This window comes from Lipotes vexillifer, unplaced genomic scaffold (genome assembly GCF_000442215.2).
Source record: "Lipotes vexillifer unplaced genomic scaffold, Lipotes_vexillifer_v1.1 scaffold1014, whole genome shotgun sequence".
Lineage (NCBI taxonomy): Eukaryota > Metazoa > Chordata > Mammalia > Artiodactyla > Lipotidae > Lipotes > Lipotes vexillifer.
Window position 1 is genome coordinate 115,065 of NW_006774244.1, and position 25,064 is coordinate 140,128.

The following is a 25,064-nucleotide window of genomic DNA, read 5'->3' on the forward strand; positions in this document are numbered from 1 at the left end:
CTGGAAGGAAACAAGGATGCCAGACAGACACAGACACTGGCAGTCCACTCTCCCAGCTGGGCAGACTTCCAAGCTCTTGCCACCACTCTAACCACTGCCAGCTCACTGACTTGTGCCCTCACACTACCTGAGGTCCACAAAGAAAGACTTTGGTGAATCAAGTGAAGGCCTATGAAACAAGGTGACATCCTCAGCTGAAGTCCCTGCCTGTCCCCAAAGGACCAGATACCATGTCATGTTCATCTTCGTAACCCCACCTCCGACACAGCACCTGTACAAAATAGGCCCTAAATATGTGCAGAATGAATATAAGGCACCTACTCTTCTACTGGATCTAATGTTATGGTATCTCTTCATGCTTCTATGTTTCTTATTCTTGCCATTCCTCAGCCTTTCTCCTTTCCTCCTTTATCCTTTAAAGCAATCCTACTCATCCTTTAAAGGTCAGTTCATAGCAACAGAATATAGTGGGTAGGGCTTCCCTGGTGGCGCAGTGGTTAAGAGTCCGCCTGCCAATGCAGGGGATAAGGGTTCGTGCCCCGGTCCGGGAAGATCCCACATGCCGCGGAGCGGCTGGGCCCGTGAGCCATGGCCGCTGAGCCTGCGCGTCCGGAGCCTGTGCTCTGCAACGGGAGAGGCCACAACAGTGAGAGGCCCGCGTACAGCAAAAAAAAAAAAAAAAAAAAAAAAGAATATAGTGGGTAAAATCAAGACTGTTGGAGTCAAATGAATTCTAAGGACTTCCGGGTGAAAAACAGCCACCACTATCTGGCTTTGGGTAATTTACTTAGTCTCACTAAACCCCAGTACCTCATTTGCTAAAATTTGTTAAATGAAAATAATAATCCAACCTTATAGGGTTGAATGTAGTTAAAGCCTTACACATAATACATCTATTAAGATAATAAATAATGGCTAGCACTTATTACTCGCAGAGTTGGTTGTTATTACTAATTATTTCTGCCTTTCCCAGCGGACTGAGTTCTCTGAGGGCAGAGACTGACTCCCATTAATCTTTGAATCCCCAGTAGCCAGTATGCATATTCATGAGGTGTTTGCTAAGTGAATTAAATTTATCTTAACAATGAAAGAGGTTAAAGCAGCTTCAAAAATAAAAACAAGTCCATTTCTTTCAAAAGCAAACATAAAGAGATCTTAACAACTCTTTCTAGCCACATATACCTGCACAGCCTTCCTCCATCAGAGGAAATATAGACACACCGATCTGTCAGATTCGTTGAGATGGAAACAAATTCATTGATATATCCTGCTCTTCGCATCAGTCGAAATGTATTCACCAGCTTCTTGTGGTCTCGAATGACACCCAGGATGTTACCTAAGCAGAAAGAAGTAAGAATATTCAAGACCGAAATAAAAAATAAATCTACTGGGATTTAAAATATCTGCTCAATAAAAACAATAAGCAGGGTTTCCCTGGTGGCGCAGTGGTTGAGAATCTGCCTGCCAATGCAGACGACACAGGTTCGAGCCCTGGTCTGGGAAGATCCCACATGCCATGGAGCAGCTGGGCCCGTGAGCCACAATTACTGAGCCTGCGCGTCTGGAGCCTGTGCTCCGCAACAACAGAGGCCGCGATAGTGAGAGGCCTGCGCACCGCGATGAAGAGTGACCCCCACTTGCCACAACTAGAGAAAGCCCATGCACAGAAATGAAGACCCAACACAGCCATAAATAAATAAATAAATAAATACATTGTGTATTATTTAAAAAAAAAAAAAAAAAACAATAAGCAGCACTGAGCAGTCATTTGGAAGTACTGTTATTAAGCCTGCAGCCAGTCCACAAGGCTGGAGGGAGCAGCAGAGTGGAGTGGTCAAGGGCAGCCCGGGGTGGGGACCGGAGTCCAGGGCCAGGCCTACCACACCCTGGCTGCATAACACTGGTGAAGTCAGCCTCAGTCTCCTCATCTGTCAGCACCGTGCAGGGACATGAACTCGGGTCCAGACCCCTGGGTCTGAACACTGGCTCTACCACTTCTACAGGGTCGATGTGAGGATTAAATGAGCTGATCTCATGGAAAGCACTTAGAACTGGACATAGCACCTAGTAACTGCTATTTTTAAACCGGTTTTGTTGTCATCATCTGAGAAATGAGGAAAATGGCCTTTGGCTCCCAGGGCTAGTGTGAGGATTTAGAGAGGTACTGGGTGAGTACCCAGAGTAAGGACTCACTCAGCGTTAGCTGCCAGAATTCACTGAGCGAGGCAGGCAGCCAACAGCCCTGTTTTCCTTCTCACCAGCCCACGCGGGATATGGTGAAGGCCTCCCAGAGCAGGAAGAAGTGCGAGAAGAGCATGGGGGCTGAGGCCAGGATGAGCACATGCAGCACACCTGTGAGGGGACAGGCACCCAGGCCACCAAGCCACACCTGCTGCAGCATCTCTGGAGGACTCTCAAGTGGGTGGGAAGGGGTATGAGAGAAGCAACTGGAGCAGAAGCTGAAGGAAAGGGACCCTCTCGCCAGAGGCTGCTGACGATCACTCACTCGGTGGCTGAATACAAGTCATCTCACTATAAGGGCTGATCTGATTATTTCTGCAGAATATCTCACATATTTAACTTGAACTTAAAGATACTGTATTGAGCCTCATTCCACTGTGCATACGCTGCCAGCTGTCAAAGCTACCCTTTAGCTCTGATAGCTGTATTGTCTCAGAACCTGGATCACTCAGCCAATGGAATAACTGTTTCTGTTACCATTTTTTCTACCTTTCAATTAACGTCAACCTGGGTCCAGAATTAAAGTATACTCGGGGGTACAGCTCAGTGGCAGAGAATTTGACTGCAGAATTAAAGTATATTTGTGCTCTATATACATGGATAATAGTCGATTCTCTCCACCTCCCCACAGACTGTTTAGGATCAACATGTCTCCGTAATATACTCACCATTAAGAAAGACAAGAAACACATTTGGGTAAGACAGCTCTTCCCCACATAATAAATTCACATCTTCTACTCCCAGGTTACTGGCTAATTTAACAATGGGTCCATCTTCCATGTCAGTTGTGATGTGCGTCATAAGGGCCAAGTTTTTAACCAAACCACATGCCTAAAAAACAAAAGACAGTCATTTCTAAGAATGAACATGAGTAACACAAAGTACAGTTTGTGTCTGAAAATAGCTCACCACTCCACTGGTGACAAGGCAAAGCAGTACAGCCTCGTAGGAAACACTTTGGAGATTCATACAAAGCCTTAAGGATATACCTACCCCTTATCCCAGAGGAATTTATCCTGAACTAGAAAGCAAGGATATAAACATAGATTTAGCCACAGACATGCGCAGCACAGTACTATTTGAACTGGAAATAATGATGACATTATAAATGTCCCCTCCCCAAAGAAACCAATTGCCTAAATTGCTATTCTCTGACAACAGAACACCACAGTCATTAAGATGACACTGTATAAAAACAGTAAAGGAAAAACACTGATAATTCTGAATACATAAAAATATAAAACTGCTGGACTGAAATGAGAAAGAGTCTGCAAAATAACTGGCCGGTACTCTCCAAGCTTCTTGGTCATAAAAGACAAAGAGTGAAGAACCGCTCCAGATTAAGAGGCTGAGGAGACTCAACAACTGAGAGCAATCCTGGATCAAAAAAAGACAGTGGGGCAACTGGCAAAATCTGAATCAGGTCTACAGATTACAATACTGTTATCAGTGTTAATTTCATAACTGGGGTTATGAAAGTTGATAACTGGGGCTATGAGGTTGATAACTGTGCTATAGTTACATAAGATGTCACATTTGGGGAATCTAGGTGAAGGATCATGGAAATTCTTTGCACTATTTTTGCAACTTGTTTTGTATGTCTGAAATTATTTCAAAGTAAGAAGGAAATGAAAAAAACATTTTTAAACTTCTATACAACCAGAGGAAAAAGATCTAAAGCAAACATATAAACAAGGACGTAATACAGCAAATTAAGAAAAAAAACAAAAACACTTGAGACACATGTGACATGTAAAGATTACATCTTTAATCTTAGAAACCATCTGCTGTAGTGATGCACAAAACAGGCACTTCATCTAGATTAGCTGAAGCAATCTCTGGGAAATTCAGTGTTCCAAAACTCAAGATGTATAAGTTATGCAAATTTGACAAGCTGGAAAATTTTAATGTGAATTTCCATATGGTTTAAGATAAATCAGGAGAAGAATGATAGTTTCTAAAAATCATAACCCTGTATGGACTTGTATTTATCACCTCTCCCAAGTCATAACTAATTCCTACACTTTGGAACATATATCTTTTACCTGTCATATTAACTTATTTATTCACTCAGCATATATTTATGGGGCCTTTAGTCTGAATGAGGCTCTGGGCTAGGAGCTTGGGATACAATGGTGAAGCTAACATGGTTCCTTCCTCCAGAATTTTACAATTTAGAAGGCATAAAATCAAGTGAAACCAATAGTGGTTAACACGAAGTAGGAAGGGCCACGACACAGGAAGTAGTGGGTGCTGTGGATGTAAAAACCAATTTAAACTCCTTGGTTTAGTGTTCAGGTAACTGCTTATGTTTCCTATATAAGTGAGTTGGAATCCAACTTAGGTCTTGGACTGTGTGCTCCTAGTTGGCTGCAACTGTGACTCTGATGTCTTCTAAGTACAGCCACAGAAAATAAGAAGTTGCTTAAAAAGAGCTCCTTGTGAGCAAAGGTGATGGGTCTCTTTAATTTTCCTTCACATTTTTATCCCCTCTGCATTGCCTGGTTTGACTCTTGGGATAAACTAAAACAAGCAAGAAAATTTGGACAATATTTCTATTTAGGTGAGATAATAAATCAAAGACTTCTGTAGGTACTGTTCGGGAATGATACTGATGACATTCTGATGGCTGCATAAACATTTCTCTGCCAGATACGTGGCTGACCCCAAAAAGGATACAGCCCGGGGGAACGGGAGAAGAAGCAGAGCATCAGCAACAGGCATGACCACTGACACAGCAGAGACTCCTTGGGGACCTTACCTCTCCTTCAGGAGTGTCCGAAGGGCAGAGCATTCCCCACTGAGACGGCTGGAGGGATCGAGGACCACTCACTTTTCTTGTTTTTTCAAACTGGGAAGAGATTCTTGTCATCATGCCCAGTGCAGATATATATGACAAGCGAGACAGCACCTGAGTCACACCCTGGCGATCCATTTTAAATCTCTTCAAAGACCAATTTCCCTGAAGGGAGAGGAAAGACATGAGACTACCCCTGATCCATTCATGTGGCCTGATACTCTGAAGTCACTCGGAGAGGCTCAGCATAGGAACTGCTTGTTTGTGAAATGAGAGCCATGATATATATTCAGAAATCAAAATGTCACAATTAAAATTTAGCCAAGTTACTCACCGGGGTTTTCTAGGAATTTAATGAATATTACCTATATCTAGCAACCACCTTGGAATTCTTCAATGCATCAACATTATCACATCAGAGTGGGTATTTTCTGAAGAACTAATTATATTCTGAACAAGCCAGTTCAACCAAAGATTTCCACTGGAAGCAATAAGCTAACTAATAGAACACTAGCAGTTTCTACATACATTTAAGGTAACACTAGCTTGAAGCTCAAAGAGATAATTTCATGTTGCAATGTGCCATTATCTGGATGTCTTCCAAAATTAGTTTTAATGAGAGGAAAATATAGCAATAGAAGAAAGACTCTAATAGCAGTTATCAGGGAAAATGAATAACTATAGGCTTCTTAATCAAGGCTAAAAGTTGCACATATATTCATATTAATAAATATTATATACCTCCTTTGGCTACCATGTCAATCATAAAATAGATTCATATGACATAAATTTTAAACATTCAATTTACCTTATCTCCTATGCATTGAAAGTACTGAAATATACTAAATATATTATTTTATAGTGGTATTAATTGTACACATTAAATATTCTCAAGGATAGTTCAGGATTAAGGTTAGGAATCATTAAGTTTTCAACTCATGGTAACGTGAATTAATAGAAAATAGTATGCAGAGAAAAAGCAAAGTAGAAAACAAAATGTCAAAAAGTGATTGATTCAATGAGCTTTCTGATTCAAAGGGAAAAAATTACATCTGCTAAACAGTGGTTCTTCATTTTTTTGAAAATCTGATGAAAGCTATGACTATTCTCGAGAAAAATGCACATAGGACCACAAACAGAAAATTTGCCTTTAATTTCAAGGAAGGACTCATGGATCCCAGATTAAAACCCCTCACAGTAGAAAAACTCATCTGTTTGAATTTAAATATTTGACTTCAGGGGAGCTCCTCACAAATTAAAGTTTAAGCATTATTTCAGTGAAGATCTATCACTTCAGAAACTTGAGTTTTTGATAGAGTGGAAAAAAGCTAAAACCTATGAAGAAACTTGATGCATTACAAAGCAAAGAAATGGAGGAAACACACTGATCCCACAAGTTAACTTCTCATATTGCTTGTTAACTCCTTTTATTCTTTGAATGAGAATGAACCTAGTAAACTGACTTATGACTACAAAGTAAGCGCAAGGAAGATAAATAAATATTCAGCACAGAATTCAACTAAGACAGCAGCTGCTGGCAAATAGGAAGTAGAGGGGGAGTGAAGCCAAGGTGTTCAGCAAGATAATCTTTTCCAATATTCTTCAGGAGTTTTAAAAAGGGAGAGAGGAGAAACAAAGGGTCTAAAACTGCTCCTCTGAGAAAATTTATTTGTTGAAAATAGTCTACATATGACAACAATCACAATTTTAGAAGCTGATCTTTTTCTGGTTGTCTACAGATTGGGGTTCACCTGTAACAAGGCCTACTACTGATTTTCCTAATAAGCAGTCTGCTCCCAGATGTAAAGTGGTATCACTTAGGGGCAAAACAACTACTCAAAACAGCTATTCTGACCTGAAAATCATGGGTCAAAAGCAAAGAAAAGTCATTCTAACAGAAGTGTGTTCAAGTGCTCTTTGGAGACTTCTCTTCAAATATTCAGGAATCTACTGCCAGACAAGTTTGGGCCACAGGAGTGTGAGGGGCCTAAAGAGGCACAAAGGCCAGGCGCCCCTCAGGTCTAGATGGAGCTGTCATGGCGAGGGCTGCTCAAAAAGACCCACTGCAAATTTCTCAAGTCAAGTAGGGCAGCAAGTCAACCACTAATTCTTTCATTGTTAAGGGAGTCCACGTGCTACACTATACTATTCTTTTGTTGGGACCAAATCCCATCCATAAAACTAATTTTATGTCTGGCATACAAAACGTGAACAAGACTTTATCAGATAGACCTATAGATGTTACGCTTTAAGAAAGGGAGCAAAAACCTATCTGATAACCCTTTATGAACAGCCGGAGGCCCTGAACACACAGCAGCTGCTGAGGCCTGAATTCATCACTCACGTGAGAACAGCTGATAGCTCTTTGAGGAATATAAACCTACAATGAAATGAAACGTGTTGTACTGCTTTGGACAAACGTTGTCATTAATAAACCTACTTGTAATATATCAGTTTTATGACAGAAGGAAATGGGGAAAAATATCCATTGAAAGAATGGTTATTAACGGTTAAACTAAAAGATTTTTCCTTTATGTAAAAGTATATCTATTTTCTTATTGCCTCATATAACAGGAATTATAATTTGGCAATGAAGTCATATAGTAGTAAAATTCCTACTGATTTAAACTGTAGACTATCTTTCAAAGTAGAAAATTTATGACTTAAATATATATATACTTTTTTCACCTAGATTCTCAAAGTATCAGTACTTTAAATTTCCCACTGAACAGATTTACAAATAAGTTACAAAACTCTACCCAAATGACTGAAAACTTACGGTTGAAATGGCATTCACCATGCCATTGGTAATCTGGTCTTGACGCATGTGTTTCACAACATCAAACTGGGCTGCTCTTTGCTTAGGAATCACCTGGTCTGCAATCTTCTTCATTTCAGAATTAAATTTTTTGAACAAATCTTCAAAAAGAAGAGATAAAAGCTAAAGGAAAAAAAATGTATATGGTGAACTTTCAAAATGCATTACTAGCTTATTTACTAAGTTTTAGGTCCTTATTAAACTTTGTTTAAAAAAAGATGGAGAAACTGCTTAAAACTGAAAAAAAATATTTTAAAATTCAATTTAATAAACATGTACTTTTATTGATATATGTGCTTATCACTATGCTTGGTGTTGGGAATAAGAGCAAAGATGACAATCCCTGCATTCATAGATTTTTAATTTAGACCAGTCATTCCCAGACTGAGATTTCATTGACCAGTGACCTAAATAAATGAAGAAAATATTCATGGATGAAAAGACCATTTTAAGGTTACTAATTTTCCCCAAATTGATCTAAAATTCCACTGCAACTCTAATCAAAATCCCCAGGTTTTTAATGAAAATTGAGGCTAACTCTAAACTTTATGTGGAAAAGCTAAGACCCTAAAATAGCCAAGACACTCCTGAAAAAGAAGGCAAATGGACTGATTAACGTATAGATAAACTGACCAGTGGACAGAACAAAAAGTCCAGAAACAAACAACACATATATTAAAATTTGTCATATGATAGAGATGGCATTTCAGATCAGTAAGTAAATGAAAGACTACAAATAAATGGTGCTAGGACAACCGGTTATTCATTTCAGAAACAAATGAAACTGCATTCCTTACTTCATCCCATACCCCAAAATCCAACAAATACCAAAGGCAGAAGTTTAAAATATAAAGAGTACTAACTATTAAAAAGAAGAAAGGGTTAACAAATTAAAATTACAAACTTCTAGAATTAAAAGATACCATAAAGTTAAAAAAAAAAAAAATCCAGACTGGGAGAAGATACCAGCAACACATGTAACTGACAAAAAACTGGATCCAAAGAACACCAAAAAAATCTTAAAACCAATAAGGAAAATACAAACAACCCAAAAGACATTTAAGAAAAAACAGGAATGGTCAATAAGCATATGAAAAAGAGGCTTAATCTCATCAGTAATGAAGGAAATGCAAATTAAGCCCACCAGGAGATGGTACTGTGCACCCGCTAGATCAGACAAAAATGTTTAATTTCGACACTAAGTCATAGGATGGAGACCATCAGGACTTATGTACAGTGCAGTGTTCAAATACTTGGGAAACTAGATTGACACTCTCCAGTCAAGTTGAAGATTTAACTTGATTCCGTGACTGGGCAATCCTATTTGTAGAAACTCTGTCATGTAGGCACCAGAAGGTATGAATAAAAATGTTCTTTTTTTTTAAAAAAGGGAAGTCATACAAAGGTCTTGATAAGTAGGATGGATAAAGGGATATTTATCATATGTATCATATCTTTACACAACTGAATACAAAAATGAAAGTGAAATACGGTAGCATGAAACAATATAGATGAATCTTTAAAACAATGTTAAATGAAGAAAAAAGTTGCAGAAGAACATATATGATATGAATCTATTTTTATAAAACTCAAAAATAATGCCAAGTTCTTGGATTGGAAGAATCAAATATTGTTAAAATGACCATACTACCCAAGGCAATCTGCAGATTCAATGCAATCCCTATCAAATTACCAATGGCATTTTTCACAGACCTAGGACAAATAATTTTAAAATTTGTATGGAAACACAAAAGACCCCAGATAGCCAAAACAATCTTGAGAAAGAAGAACGGAGCTGGAGGAATCAAGCTCCCTGACTTCAGACTACACTACAAAGCTACAGGAATCAAAATAGTATGGTACTGGCACAAAAACACATAGATCAATGGAACAGGATAGAAAGCCCAGAAATAAACCCACGCACTTATGGTCAATTAATCTACGACAAAGGAGGCAAGAATACACAATGGAGAAAAGACAGTCTTTTCATTAAGTGGTGCTGTGAAAACTGGACAGCTACATGTAAAAGAATGAAATTAAAACATTCTAGATGTAAGTGATATCATATGATATTTGTCTTTGACTTACTTCACTCAGTATGACATATGTGGAATCTAAAAAAATGGTATAAATTAACCTATTTACAAAACAGAAATAGAGTCACAGATGTACAAAACAAACTTATGGTTACTAAGGGGAAAGGGTTGTGGAGAGGGATAAACTGGGAGACTGGGATTGACATACACACACTAGTATATATAAAAGAAACTGAAACTAACACAACATTGTAAATCAATTGTACCCTAATAAAAATTAAAAAAAAAAAAAGAGACAACTAGTAAGAACCTACTGCATAGCACAGGAAACTCTACTCAATACTCTGTAATGACCTATATGGCAAGAGAATCTAAAAAAGAGTGAATATATGTACATGTATAACTGATTCACTTTGCTGTACAGCAGAAACTAACACAACATTGTAAATCGACTAACTCTAATAAAAATTAATTTAAAAAATAAATAAAACATTCTCTAACACTATATATTAAAAAAAAAAAAACTCAAAATGGATTAAAGACCTAAATGTAAGACTGGATCCTAGAGGAAAATATAGGCAGAACACTCTTTGACATAAATCACAGCAATGTTTTTTTTGGATCCATCTCCTAGAGTAATGGAAATAAAGACAAAAATAAATAAATTAAACCTAGTTAAATTTAAAAGCTTTTGCACGGCAAAGGAAACCATCAGCAAAACGAAAAGACAGCCTACAGAATGGGAGAAAATATTGCAAACAATGTGACCAACAAGAGATGAATTTCCAAAATAGACAAACAGCTCATACAGCTCAATATCAAAAAAACAAACAACTCAATCAAAAAATGGGCAGAAGATCTTAAATAGACATTTCTCCAAAGAAGACATACAGATGGCCAACAGGCACATGAAAAAATGCTCAACATTGCTAACTATTAGAGAAATGCAAATCAAAACTACAATGAGGTACCACCTCACACCGGTCAGAATGGCCATCATTAAAAAGTCTACAAATAACAAATGTTGGAGAGGGTGTGGAGAAAAGGGAACCCTCTTGCACTGTTGGTGGGAATGTAAATTTGTAGAGCCACTATGGAGATTAGAGAAATCAAATCAAAACTACAATGAGGTACCACCTCACACCGGTCAGAATGGCCATCATTAAAAAGTCTACAAATAACAAATGTTGGAGAGGGTGTGGAGAAAAGGGAACCCTCTTGCACTGTTGGTGGGAATGTAAATTTGTAGAGCCACTATGGAGAACAGTACGGAGGTTCCTTAAAAAACTAAAAATAGACTTACCATATGATCCAGCAATCTCACTCCTGGGCCTATATCCTGAGAAAACTATAATTTGAAAAGATACATGCACCCCAATGTTCACTGCTGCACTATTTACAACAGCCAAGACATGGAAGCAACCTAAATGTCCACTGACAGATAAATGGATAAAGAAGATGTGGTAGATATATACAGTGGAATATTGCTCAGCCATAAAAAAGAATGAAATAATGCCATTCGAAGCAACATGGTTGGACCCAGTGATTATCATACTAAGTGAAGTAAGTCAGACAGAGAAAGATAAATATCTTATGATATCACTTATATGTGGAATCTAAAAAATGATATAAATGAACTTATTTACAAAACAGAAATAGACTCACGGACATAGAAAACAAACTTATGGTTACCAAAAAGGAAAAGGGTAGAGGGGAGAGGATAAATTAGGAGCGTAGGATTAACAGATACACACTACACTATATAAAACAGATAAACAACAAGGACCTACTGTATAGCACAAGGAACTATATTCAGTATCTTGTAATAACCTATAATGGAAAAGAACCTGAAAAAGAATATAAATCTACATACATACAAACACACAAACATATATATAACTGAATCACTCTGCTGTACACCTGAAACACAACATTGTAAATCAACTATACTTCAATTAAAAAATGTGAAGCTTATATTGTAATAAACTATTTAAAAAATTTTAAATAAATGATGCAATAAAAAAGAAAATAATAAGTACTCAAATTCAGGATAGCGGGGAAAAGAGAAGACGGAGTAAGGAAGAAATATATAAGTAAATGAAATGGTAATTAACGGTTAATTATTAAGAATTACTTAATTTGGTAGTGGATTTGAGGGTGTTGATTTTATTTGTCCCCTTCATAACTTACACATCTGTGACATTTTTATTTATACTTTTTATGTTAAAAATTATATAATAAATGATATTAAACCATAGTAACCATGGAAAACAAATCAATGGGCTGGAATAGGAAGTCATAGAAATAGACTAGGATGGTTCTGTCTCCAGAATTGATGGAGTAGCTCCTATCAGATGGATTCATCTGCTCATAAAAATTATAAACGCCAGACAAAATGTTGAAACTATTTGAAGGCACTGGAGAGTAAAAGCAGGCAGAAACTGGAGGAAAGTTGACACTTATCGAAAGTGCATTTCCGTTTTTAAGGCTTTTCAACTAAGGGTAGGACACATTAACAAAAAGGGTCCAAGCTACACTGGAAGCTAAAACTCGGAGAGAGACCCACAGTTTTACTGGATTGAAGGACCAGAGGGAAAAGGTCTGAGCCACCACAGTAGCTGGAAAGTGAGAGGAAATTCACAGATAGGAGAGAACCACAAATAAAATCAACACCCTCAAATCCACCACCAACTTAATCTTGGGAGAAAACCCCAAGATTACGTATATAAACTTTGCCCAACTCTCTGGCTGACCTCTGAACTACACATTGAAAGGTATGGCCCATGTCCCCTACTGCCCCAAATCAGGTGTGGGTTGTGACTGCTTTTTTCAATAAAGTAAGTAAAGCTGTGACTTTTAAGACCAGGTCATTAAGGCCACGCAGATTCTCTTGTGCATGTGAAACTCACTTGGAGTCCTGAGCCACTCTGATGCCACAGCACTGGAATGGTCAAGACCGAGCTGAGCCCAGCCTTCCAGACACCCCACCACCTCCGGCAGAACAACTACCAACCGAGCCCCATGTGAAACAGAAGAATCACACAGCCAAATCCTGCCTGAATTCCTGACCCACAAAATTGTGAGATACAACAAAACGGTGACTGTCTTAAGCCATGCAATGCAGAAACAGATATAACCAGAACACCATTTATATATAGTTCGCAAAACTAAATAAGTGGCTTATGACAAGTAAATAGCAGGCATACTTCTTCAATAATCAAATATATTATTACAATGACTTAAATTCCCCTGCAAAATTAATTATATTAGTTTTTTTCCTTTATAGAGGAAGAAAAAAGTAGGATATATTTGTAATCTAAGCTACCTAACCAAACAGTAATGTAATATTGGGGGATATTATATATGCACCCATTATACAGTTAAACAGGAATTCTGAAGTTCAGTGAAATCTTGTAAGCTAAAGATTTTCCAAATTTCACACTATTCTTGAATGCTTATAACCCACTGGTAGTTTTCTGACTCCAAATGAAGACATTAAAACCAGTGAGTCGCCTCCAGCCACTGCTGAAGAAAGCATTTCCTAAGTGGAACGTTACTTTACACCCTTCTCCCTTAAGGTAGACAAGTCCTTCCACTTTTCTACTAAAATCAACTTTGCAGATGGGAAAGCCAGGATCCTGAACTTGATTTACCATGTCAGAAGTGTTCTAAAAAGAAAACTTCCTCCTCTGAGAGCTTAATCCTATCTTCTACTCAGACCCAGCAGTTTCCTTCATGGAAGAAAGAATATGGGAATGGAAGCAGGTGCAGGGGAGGAGAGGGATGGAGAAGCCCGTTTCAGCAACTTCCTGTGTAAACTGGCAAAAGGAACTTGAATAAGCATCCTGAACAGAAGCAAATGCCCTTAACCTAAACCACAAAAGCTCAGCTCTATTTTAATTAGCTCCTTACACTTAGACTTTTGTGTCTCAAATTATGACAAAGTTTTTTTGGATCCTAGCTGAATTTGTTGTAGCCCCCTGATTCAAGCACAAGGAAAGGCCCCGGTACTAAACAAGTAAAATGTAAGAGCAAACTCAACAAAACTAATGCCTCATTAATAAATTTCTCCACCCTTAAAATTTCAACGTAAGAGAAATAACGTTCTCCAGTTCACAGAGCAGTGAGAAGCTATAAGGCCAAGTCACACAATAAGCCACATTATTTAGGTCAAGAGTAAAATGATTAAAAGGGATGGAATGCTGGTGATAATATTCAATACCTTTCATTGCTAGCATGAGGCCTTTCAGCCTGCCTAAGACAGGAGCACTGAAGAGCAAATTATATTTAAGAAAAAATGCTGACAGCTCATCAATTGATTTTCAATGAAAATGCTAAAAAAAATTAATAAAGAAGTTAAGCTGCTGAAATACAGTTTCACCAATTAGCTTAATGTCAGAGAATTCTAATTAGGCGTCTTGAGATTGCTATTTAGTGTTTAAGCCTTCAGAGTGCCAAATTCTCCTTTTCACACAAGCTGGTTGCAAAATTAAAGACATTAGGCAGCCTTAATTACATTATCAGAACAGCTGGGATTAGGCAATCTCTGAAGTCAAGACGGCATTCTTTTGTCACAGGGTGGAAATCCCTGGCTTTCCAGGGTGCCGGATTTTGGTGCTGTTCCATATCTCACCCATACAAAGCAAGCTGCATTAGAAACAAAAAAATTTGCAGATGAAGAACAGAGTAATGCTCAGCAAATAATGAACACATTACTGAAAAAGAAAAGGTAGGTGAAAAGATTAAGCCTGAAATCGGTAGGTTTTGCTAACACCTCTATTGGCGGCTGGCCGGCCAGCCCTCCGGTGGCAGTGAGACTAAGGGAAAGCTCTGTGAACCTGCTTGGCCAGTGGATACAGCTCTGTTATCTAAAGCTGAAGCACATTTATACTCCCTCATCCCACGGGGTGTGAAATTAGCAGATATTGTTTTTACACAGTTTTGCCAACACAATGTCTTTTATGTCTTTACACTGTTTATAAAGCAATGTTTTCTTGCACATGGGAACCCTCTTTTTAATTCTAATTTTTTAAGCAACAGGATAGTCTCTCCTCTCAACTTCATTCCTTAGTCCTCTAAACACCCAACATTTTTTTTTAAAGGACTCATTTAACAGCATGATTTCTTTTCCAAATAAAAAACTGTAAAAACTGGGATTGTTGGTGGTGAGGATTCGCACAATCCCCTGAACAGTGGTCAGTCTGAAGGTGACCAAAAACCCACCTGTTGGCATTAGCCATTAACCAAACAGAACTTCCCAGGTATTCCAGGCATTAATTTGTTCTCAAAACCTAAAACTGCTCTAATTTTTCAATTCCAGTTTTTTACATTTTAGATGTGGTAATTAATATCTGCTGTTATCATTCCAGCCACCATCACTGTCATCTGGAATACTGCACAGGCTCCTAACTGGTCCATTCCTGGTCTGTTCATCTCCAAATCAGATCTCTTAAACTGAAAATCAGATGGTGTCACTTCCCCGATTATGACTCTCTCGTGGTTTTCCACTGCATATGCGAAATTAAATCCAAAACTCTTCCCATGGCCTACGACGCTAGTTCTACAATGTCCTCTCTCACCACCCCTAAACCTCACACTCCAGCCACAGTGGTCCTTTTCCAGTTCCTCCAATACAGGCGCTGCCTGGGGATGTATGTTGCCTGTGCGGGTCTTGATGGAATGCAGTTCCTGAGGTTGCGTGAGACTGGCTTCTCCTCACTCAAGTCTCAGCTGGAATGTCTGAGGGCTCAGCTTAAAATATATCACTTTTTCAAAGAGGTCTTTCCTGACCATCCAGAATAAAGTTAACAGCCCTTCCCCCAACCAACATCCCAACTCTCTCGCTCTAATATTAATTAGTCTGTTTTTGGTTTGCCTTAAACACTTACGACCATTTAATATCACATTTATTTACTGTTTACTTGTTCCTTGTTTGTCTCCTCTACCAAAATGTACACTGTTGAGAGCAGGTGCCCCATCAAGTCTCATTCACTATTGTATCTCCAGTGTCTAGTACTTTATCTGGGGACAGAGAGATGAATATGAATGTAAGTGGTTCCTGCCCTCAATGAGTTTACAGTCTAAAGGGGGAAAGAAGCGAGCAGGTAGAGAATTGTACAGTAATTCAGCATGCAAATAAAGACCTAAACGACCGAGCTACTAACTACTCCTGGGGTTCACAGGTGGTTTCAAAGAGGGTGATTCAAAGAATGATGAATGTGTAGGAGCCCCTCATGATAGGGAAGGAGAAGGGGAGATAAGGGAGGGGCAACTTAGGCAGAAGATATAACTCAAAGGATGAAAGAGCATCACACTGTTTGGGAAGGAGTGGCTCACCTTAGCATGAGATGAGGCTGGAAATCTTGCACAGGGGCAAGATCATCAAGGACACTAACAAGCCTGCTAAACAGTCTACACCTGGGGACTTCCCTGGCGGTCCAGTGGTTAAGACTTCACCTTCCAGTGCAGGGGGTGCGGGATCGATCGCTGGTTGGGGAGCTAAGATCCCACATGCCTCGGGGCCAAAAAATAAAAGAGTCTACACCTGGTTCTGTAGAGCAGTAAGACTGTGTTTATGAACTTCACAGAGGAGTTTCAGGGGAAGGGCAAACAGGCACACAAGCCCTTATACTCCACCTCAACCAGAGAGGCTCAACTTTTATCTGTTTCAATATTGGGATTCTGAGTAAGGCTTCATGCTTTAAAAATCTTGAAACTCACACCTGAAGCTCAGGCCTGCTGAGGGATGCTCCCGGGAAATGGACCTGTGCTTCACCGAATCTCACAGTAAATATTCAGGAATGTGTTGGGATGGCTTTGCACCAGGTAAATAGGCAGGCACCTGGCCAGAGCCTCCAGAACAGACAGATGGGAGGGGCAGGTGAGAATCAGAGAAAGCACATAAAAAGATTCAAACATACTAATGCTGTGTTCACTCTTGAGTTGGGACATGTGAATATCTGCTTTATTGAGTCTTAATACACAAACACACATACGTGTTCTATATAGTCCTGTATGCACGAAAATTTTCATAACTAAAAAGCACATACACAAAAGCAGGCATATGTCAATTTCTGTGGCAACACACACATTTCATGATTAAATCCCCACTAAGTAAGCAGACATACTGCAATTTCTGTGGCAACACACACATTTCATGATTAAATCCCCACTAAGTAAGCAGACATACTGCTTTGAATATACGTTTCATACTAATGAGGACAAAATGTTCCTTTATGTGATTTCTTCTAAAACTGTAAAGCCTGACTCCAAACTTGCCCTTGACAAAGGACCCCAAAGGAGGCCAGAAAACTTAGCATAAATTCACACAGGCCTGAATGTCCACAAGCCATGAGCTTCCAACAGTAAAACTTTAAAAAGCCAGTTAATAAAGATATTTGTATATGCATAGGGTGTCTCTGGAAGGATAGAGGAGATGAAGAGAAAAGTGACCATTACTGGGGGGAGGAACTGAGAACTGGGTCAAGTGAAAGGGTTGGGGGGTCAGAGTGGGAGAAAGACTCATTTTCACTGTAAACTTCCTTGTAATTGTTTGAAAGTCTTTTTACTGTGCTAATATGTTATGTTAAATGTTTTCTGTTAAATGTTTTAAAAACATTTTTACTGTGTATTAGTAGTTTTAATATCTGCTGTTTTATAATGTTTACTGTTACATTATTTTTTAATCATAACATTGTTCTTTAAAAATTAAAAATACTTGCTTAAATTGGTAAGACAAATAACCACAAGAATGGGGGAAGGAACATCTTACAGTCCAGCTATGGTTGAAAGAACTATACAGAATGTTTCAGCTGTTTGCTGCAAGGAGACAGGATTCAGTGGTTTACAGCCAAATTAAATGCCTTAAAACAAACAAAAAATAAACATTCTTCAGAGGAATAAAACAGAATCCCGAGTCTCTGCCATTCATCAACCACAATGTCCATCAGGATACAATCCAAGATTGTTACACACATGAAGAAAAAGGAGAACATCACCCATACTCAAGAGAAAATTTAATCAAGAAACTGATCCGGAGATGATATGTTGGAATTAGACTAGGATTCTAAAGCAGCTGTTAAAGTTCAAGGGTGTAAATGAAAATATGGTTGTGATGAATAAACAAACAAGAAATCTCAGTAGAGAAAATATACCCAAATGAAATTTCTACAACTGAAAAATACAATATCTAAACTAAAAAATTAACTGGATGAGTGTAATAGCATATTAGAGACAACATAAGAAAAAGTAAGGGAACCTGAAAATAGATCAGTAGAAATTATCCAATCTGAAGAAGAGAGTAAAATTGAAAAAAAATCAACAGAGCCTTAATACCAAAGGGTCTAACAATATAATGAGTCAGAAGGAGAAGAGAGAATAGTACAAAAAAGATATTTAAAGAAATAAAGACTAAGAATGTCTCAAATTTGGTTAGACATAAATTTACAGACTTAGGAACTTAGTGAGCCCTAAGCAGGACATTAACAGAGACCACCACACCAAGGCACTTTTTTAAAACCAAAGATAGGGACTTCCCTGGTGGCACAGCGGATAAGACTCTGCACTCCCAATGCAGAGGGCCTGGGTTCAATCCCTGTTCAAGGAACTAGATCCCACACGCATGCTGCAACTAAGAGTTTGCATGCCACAAGTAAGGAGCCCACCTGCTGCAAACAAGGAGCCCACGTGCTGCAACTAAGGAGCTGGCAACCTGCAACTAAAGAGCCCTGGAGCCACAACTAAGGAGCCTGCCTGCTGCAACTAAGACCCACCACAACTGAGACCCAGTGCAACCAGCCAACCAACCAACTAACTAAATAAAACAGAGAGAAAGTATCAAAAGCAGCCAGGTCTATATTCTAGCTGTTTGATTTAAAGGGAATTTCTGATTTAAATGCTGAAACATGAAGTTTCAAAGTTTTAGACACCTGTTACCCAGTTGAAGGGGATACATACTCTCAAAATAAGATAAAATTTATCAGGCTAAGACTGAAAATGAGATAAAAGATGTCCTCACTAACCTACTTCTACTACATCACCAAAAAAGTTAGGGGATTGTTTACTTGTTTATTGTCTATCTCTCTCACTAGACTATATGGACTAAGAGAAAAGGGACCTTTGCCTGTCTTATTTTCCCTGTATACCAGTTTCTAGAACTATGCCTGGCACATGATAGGAGTTTAATAAATATTTGTTAACTGAATAAATGATATTACTTAAAGCCATACATCATGTCCTACATTAAACAGAATGAGGGTAAACATCTCAAAAAAAGATATAATATAGGCAACACTATTAACATATTTAAAGAACTAAGAGTTTTCATAGCAATTGTTAAGTCAGAGATAGTAAGTCATGTTTGAAAGTTTATACTCCAAATATACAAAACCTATATTCCATTCAACCATCTCTTTCTCCTATCTAAAATGAACACTAAATTAATTTTTATTGAGGAAAATAAAATAAGATTCCTGACATAAAATAATTAAATCACCTGTCCTGCCAACTCCAACCGCTTGTTACCATAATAATCTCTGTCGTCAACTTTATTATCTCCTTGGGCCAGAATTACTCTTCGCACCATCACTGCGGTATAGATACATTTGGCTCGGAAATTGAATTCTTTAACCTGTAATTCAGAAATCAGAGAAAATTTTTGAGACAATGCACATTAAAATTTAAGGTGCCTCAAGAAAACAGTCAATGTTATCATATTTAAATAAGAAAATAATGAACTGTTTTGATTCTCCCTATTCAAAGAAATTCAACTAGTCTATAAACTTCCTGAGAGCTGAGACGATGACTTTTCATCTTTGTACTCAATACCTGTGGTAGCTTTTCTTCAAAGATGACCACCATCAACTCCTTCCCTCCCTATATGTTTTATGCCATTCCTTCATTAAGAAGTGGAGTCCATCACCCGCTTTGGGTTGGCCTGTAAACTAGAAGTTTCCACTTCCTTTTTCTTAAAGTCCTGAAGTACTATGTGAGAAGTCTAGGACACTTTGTTGGGGAGAAGAGGTCCACTTGGAAAAGCAATGAGGAGCCAGAGATATGAGTGAAGACGCATCTTGGATGTCCACCCCAGTCGAGCCTTTGGATGACTCCATCCTCAGCTGCTATCTGTCTGCAACTTCATGAGACCCAAACTGAGAACCTCCTTCCCCACCACTGAGCCCAGTCAAACCAGAGAACCATGAGAGAGAGCAAAGAAAAGTTATCTCAAGCCATTAAATTTTGGAAATGTTTGTTATGCAGCAATAAATAACAGGAATGGTATATTGTCAGGACTCACCAAATATCTATGGAATGAATCAACAGACTGATGAATAAATTTGCTGCAAATGTTCTATTCAATCTTCTCTTCTACAACTGAAATCTACATAAACAAATCTGGCCCAATTAGGAAGTTAAATCACAACTGGTTAAATCACTGCACTGGTTTGTTTGGGGAGACAAAAACCTTAGGTAACTAGGTAAATTCTTTCTCTACAGCCTAAACGATGAGTTCTGAGAGTATGGACTAAGCTTCTGCCAATTCTAAGGAACATTTTATAGGCTTGTCTATAGAAAATTCATATTATAAAATTTCTGTTTTACTTTCCTTAATCATTGAGTAAGATCCCAATGATATCCTATTAAGTGTATCACTATGACAGATTAAAGAACAGCAACCGGTCTCCTTCACACATTTTTCTGTTGCTGCTAAGGAATTACACTAAATGATATAGGATGTTAGAATTCTGTATATGTTTCCAAAAGTTCATTCTCCTTCAAAGGAAGTTTCACGTCTTCATTAGGTCAATTTATCCCCTTTCTATTACTGAGAACTTTAGAATGTGTTAAAAGAAATGTGTTAATTTTGGAATCTGGTAAGAGAAAAAGCAGCCCTAAAAGCTATTTTGTCATCTTGTACTCACAAAACAATTACATCAATAAGAAAGGTTGGAATAAATCTAGATCTTCAAAAAGAAAAGTCTCTGGTCCATCCTCAAACAAACAAACAAAAAAACCCTACAACCCTAACACAAATTAGCACAACACTGAGCAGAAGAACCCAGTCTTTGAGTAGCTATAAATAACTTACATTCTCAGTTGGTATTTACAAACTGTATGGTCCTCCATTCAGATAAATCTAATTTATTTTTTTTTCTGATTTTAATGTGGTCAGTTACATTGAACATGTAACTCTTCTAGTTGTATTTACTTTTTTTGTTAATGAAAAAAATGAAGCAAATTTTCATTGACCAAATTTTCAACTTTTAACAAAGTCCGTATCACGTGTTTATTTTGCATAAATAGTGGGAGACTCTCCCAAGACATTTATAAGTAGAAATAAATATGGATATTTACAGCAGATGCCCCACTGCACTTTAAAAGGCACTTGAACATTAACTCATTTTGCCGTTCCCCCCTTTTTAAACTACTATACGCTGAAAAGTAAACCTTAGGTCTAAATTGAAAAAATAAGTTAATACTGAGCCCATTTTTCCTACTGATATGGAGAGTGGGAATCCTTTAATCTAGTAGCTGACATCACTTTTTGGTATAATGCCAATAATAGTTCCGTTATCCCTTTGTGAACTATCTGAAAGAGGGAGAGAAAAAAGACCTACCAAATGAGCTTGGAACACTGAAACAGAATTGTTATCGCCAAAACTCTGGAGTCCTTTTAATATTATTTTGGAGGAAAAAAGAGGTCTTAGGCATCTTGGGGAAACCCTTAGAGCAGTGGTTTCCAAATTTTAGTGTGCATCATAATTATTGCAGGGCCTGTTAGAACAGATTGCTGGGCCCCACTCCCAGAGTGTCTGACTCAGTATGTCTATGGTAGAGTCCAAGAACTTCTGGCAAGTTCCCAGGTGATGTTGACTCTACTACGTAGTCTGAAAAACTCTCACTTCCAAGGAACTGAGAGGCTGGGCTTCGGAGCCAAAGCCTCAAGTACAAATGTAGGGACTGCTGAGCATCCTGCCTATCTCTCTCCCTCTATGTAGATACATCTGAACCAGTGCTTTCTACATTTTAGTCATTCAAGTACCACCATCATGATTACTGTCATATCTCTGTAACACTTAAAGTCCTAATTATTTAATATTTTTTGTCAACTTCAAACAACTCATTTTTAAGTAAGCTTCATCTATACAATAATACCATAAAATCCTAAATATCACAGAAATGGATTTAATGTGCTAGTTGTATTTTTTCTAATAAGTACATAATTATTTAAAGAAAAATGTCCTTATATAATCTAAAATCACCTCTAACAGTATTCTTAGGTAAATACTGTCCTAAACCATTCTGGAAAATGAAGGTCTTTTCTTGGTTTATCTAGTCTGACTTTACTCCTCACTGGATCATATATAACAAAACTTCTTTTTAAAAAATGTATTTATTTTATTTATTTATTTTTGGCTGCGTTGGGTCTTCGTTGCTGCGCACGGGCTTTCTCTAGTTGCGGCGAGCAGGGGCTACTCTTCATTGCAGTGTGCAGGCTTCTCATTGAGGTGGCTTCTCTTGTTGCAGAGCACAGGCTCTAGGCACGCGGGCTTCAGTAGTTGTAGCACGTGGGCTCAGTAGCTGTGGCTCACGGGCTTAGTTGCTTCACGGCATGTGGGATTTTCCCAGACCAGGGCTCGAACCCGTGTCCCGTGTTACAAGGTGGATTCTTAACCACCGTGCCACCAGGGAAGCCCTAACAAAACTATAGAAACGGTAGCTTAGGCCCACTGCAACCACACAAAAGTACCAATGTTCAGCTTTATCAATTTACATAAATAAATTTTGGTATAGCCAGCATTCTATCAGCTAAGGCTCTTTAACCAAAAGGTCTCTTCAGCTGTTGTACAAAGCTAAGTGAGGCCCCAATGGAGACGTGATGGCCATGTCTGGGAGCCAGCAAACCAAGGAGCTTTATGTGCACCCTATCACTGAATTGGCACAATGGTATTAGTTTCATTGTTCACATGAGAAAACTGAAGCTTAGAAAAGTTAAGATTTGCCCAAAGTAAATCAGCTAGGAAGTTAAGAAACCCAGTTTGAACCCTTGTCTCTCCAGCTCTGAAGCCCTTGTTATTTCCACTACTCATTTTTGCGTTTTTTTTTTTGTTTTTTTTTTTGCAGTACGCGGGCCTCTCACTGTTGTGGCCTCTCCCATTGCAGAGCACAGGCTCCGGACGCGCAGGCTCAGCAGCCATGGCTCACGGGCCCAGCCACTCCGCAGCATGTGGGATCTTCCCGGACCGGGACACGAACCTGTGTCCCCTGCATTGGCAGGCGGACTCTCAACCACTGCGCCACCAGGGAAGCCCATAAACTGTTTTTCTAATCACCTAAAATTCAGTTCAGACACAGCTTTAACATTAAGAGTTTTCTAATTCTTTGAATTAGATCAAGGATAAACATAAATGAGTGGCAGCCAAAGGGCAGAATCAGAGACCCATATTATTTGGCTAACAAGGTGTTTCAAAATAAGAAAACAATCATTAAGATTCAGTTTAGGTGGTCACTGTTCACCTCTGCAGTTCCTTCAACTTTCCTTTATTTATAATCAGCCCCTGAATGTAGAGTCTGCAATCCCTGAATTAGATCATCATGCAATAATACACATGCTAATTCATCAAAAACCAGACTGTATGGTTAACGAGATAGTCTGACTAACAAATAATTTTATAACTTAGAAAGAGTAGCATATATACTAAATGGGAGTGGGGTTAGAACGACTCTTGCCAACATGGCTGATCTCTGTTTAATAATAAGTTAATTTTTAAAAATAACTATTAAGGGTCAGAAGGTGGGATTCTAGCTCTCTCTCTCTCTGACAACTAACCAGCTGGATGACAAGGTAAATCATCTAGCTTTGCCAGACCTGAGCATCTTCACTGTAAGTGAAGGAGGCTGGACAATGTGAACTCTAAAATTCAAGGTCTAGGAGATAAGCCCATCCAATATTTTAATAAGTATCTATGGTAGTGATGGTAACATAACATTGAGAATGTACCTAATGCCTCAGAAATGTACATATAAAAATGGTAAATTTTTGGGACTTCCCAGGTGGCGCAGTGATTAAGAATCCACCTCGTAACGCAGGGGGGACACGGGTTTGAGCCCTGGTCCAGGAAGATCCCAGCCCGTGTGCCATAACTACTGAGCCTGCGCTCTAGAGCCCATGAACCACAACTACTGAGCCCGTGTGCCACAAATACTGAAGCCCATGCGCCTAGAGCTCGTGCTCCGCAACAAGAGAAGCCACGACAATGAGAAGCCCGTGCACCACAACGAAGAGTAGCTCCCACTCGCCACAACTAGAGGAAGCCCGCACGCAGCAACGAAGACCCAACACAGCCAAAAATAAATACATAAATAAAAAATTTTTTTTAAAAAAAGGTAAATCTTATGTTATGTATATTTTACCACAATTTAAAAAAAAGTATCCATATGGGCAAGGCACTGTAAGCTCGTTTTAAGTTATTTAAAAATATCTAAGACACCATCCCTGTCCTTCAAGAGAAGAAATCTAATAGCAGTGCTACTATATACATGAATATAAAAAAACTGTAATTTTGGATTGAAAGAAGAACCAAGAGAGAGTAAACATGATGATGATACAATACAGCTAACATTCTCTAAGTACAAATAAACTATTGATAATGGAAGATTATTTCCACTGGAGAGTCCTCTTTAGGATTCTCTTTTTTCTTAAGGAGCTATACTTTAATTAATGTAAACTTGCATTCAAAATTCTTTAACAGAAATGCACGGTCCCCACAATGATCATTATTCAGTTATTCAGCAAAGGGGTTACTCACTGGTACATGGGTCAGAATGGTAGAAGCCAGGAGCTCTCTTGCTTCTTCTATTTTGGTTTTCTTTGGTCCACCTCCCCACATCCTTTGCCTTCTTACTTTGTTCCCTATATATTTTAATGCCTGTAAAAAACAATATATTTATAATAATGTTTGAATGACATCATCAGAGAGAATTTGTTAAACTACCCATACATGACACTATAAGCAAAACAGACAAGGATCCTGGTTATAGAGAAAGCTGGATTGGTCCTAGTCAAAAATCAACATTTGTCATAAATCAATGACAAAGAAGCATTTACATGCTATTTAATATACTGGTTCCCTTTGTATTTTATAATTTGTTTTCTTACTATAAAATTGATACA

The 25,064-nt window shown here is 38.4% G+C and overlaps 1 protein-coding gene across 2 annotated transcripts in view; it reads right to left on the reverse strand.

The window, feature by feature from the left end:
- The window catches only part of POLR3B (RNA polymerase III subunit B), a 126,028-nt gene that overhangs the window by 56,327 nt on the left and 44,637 nt on the right, over positions 1–25,064 (reverse strand). For both annotated transcript variants that reach the window (XM_007449042.1, XM_007449043.1), the window contains 6 exons: positions 24,700–24,819; positions 19,386–19,520; positions 7,818–7,979; positions 5,003–5,203; positions 2,910–3,072; positions 1,183–1,336 (listed from right to left, as the gene is read on the reverse strand). In XM_007449042.1, coding sequence (XP_007449104.1) covers positions 1,183–1,336; positions 2,910–3,072; positions 5,003–5,203; positions 7,818–7,979; positions 19,386–19,520; positions 24,700–24,819 — 935 coding nt within the window. The remainder of the gene's footprint in view (positions 1–1,182; positions 1,337–2,909; positions 3,073–5,002; positions 5,204–7,817; positions 7,980–19,385; positions 19,521–24,699; positions 24,820–25,064) is intronic.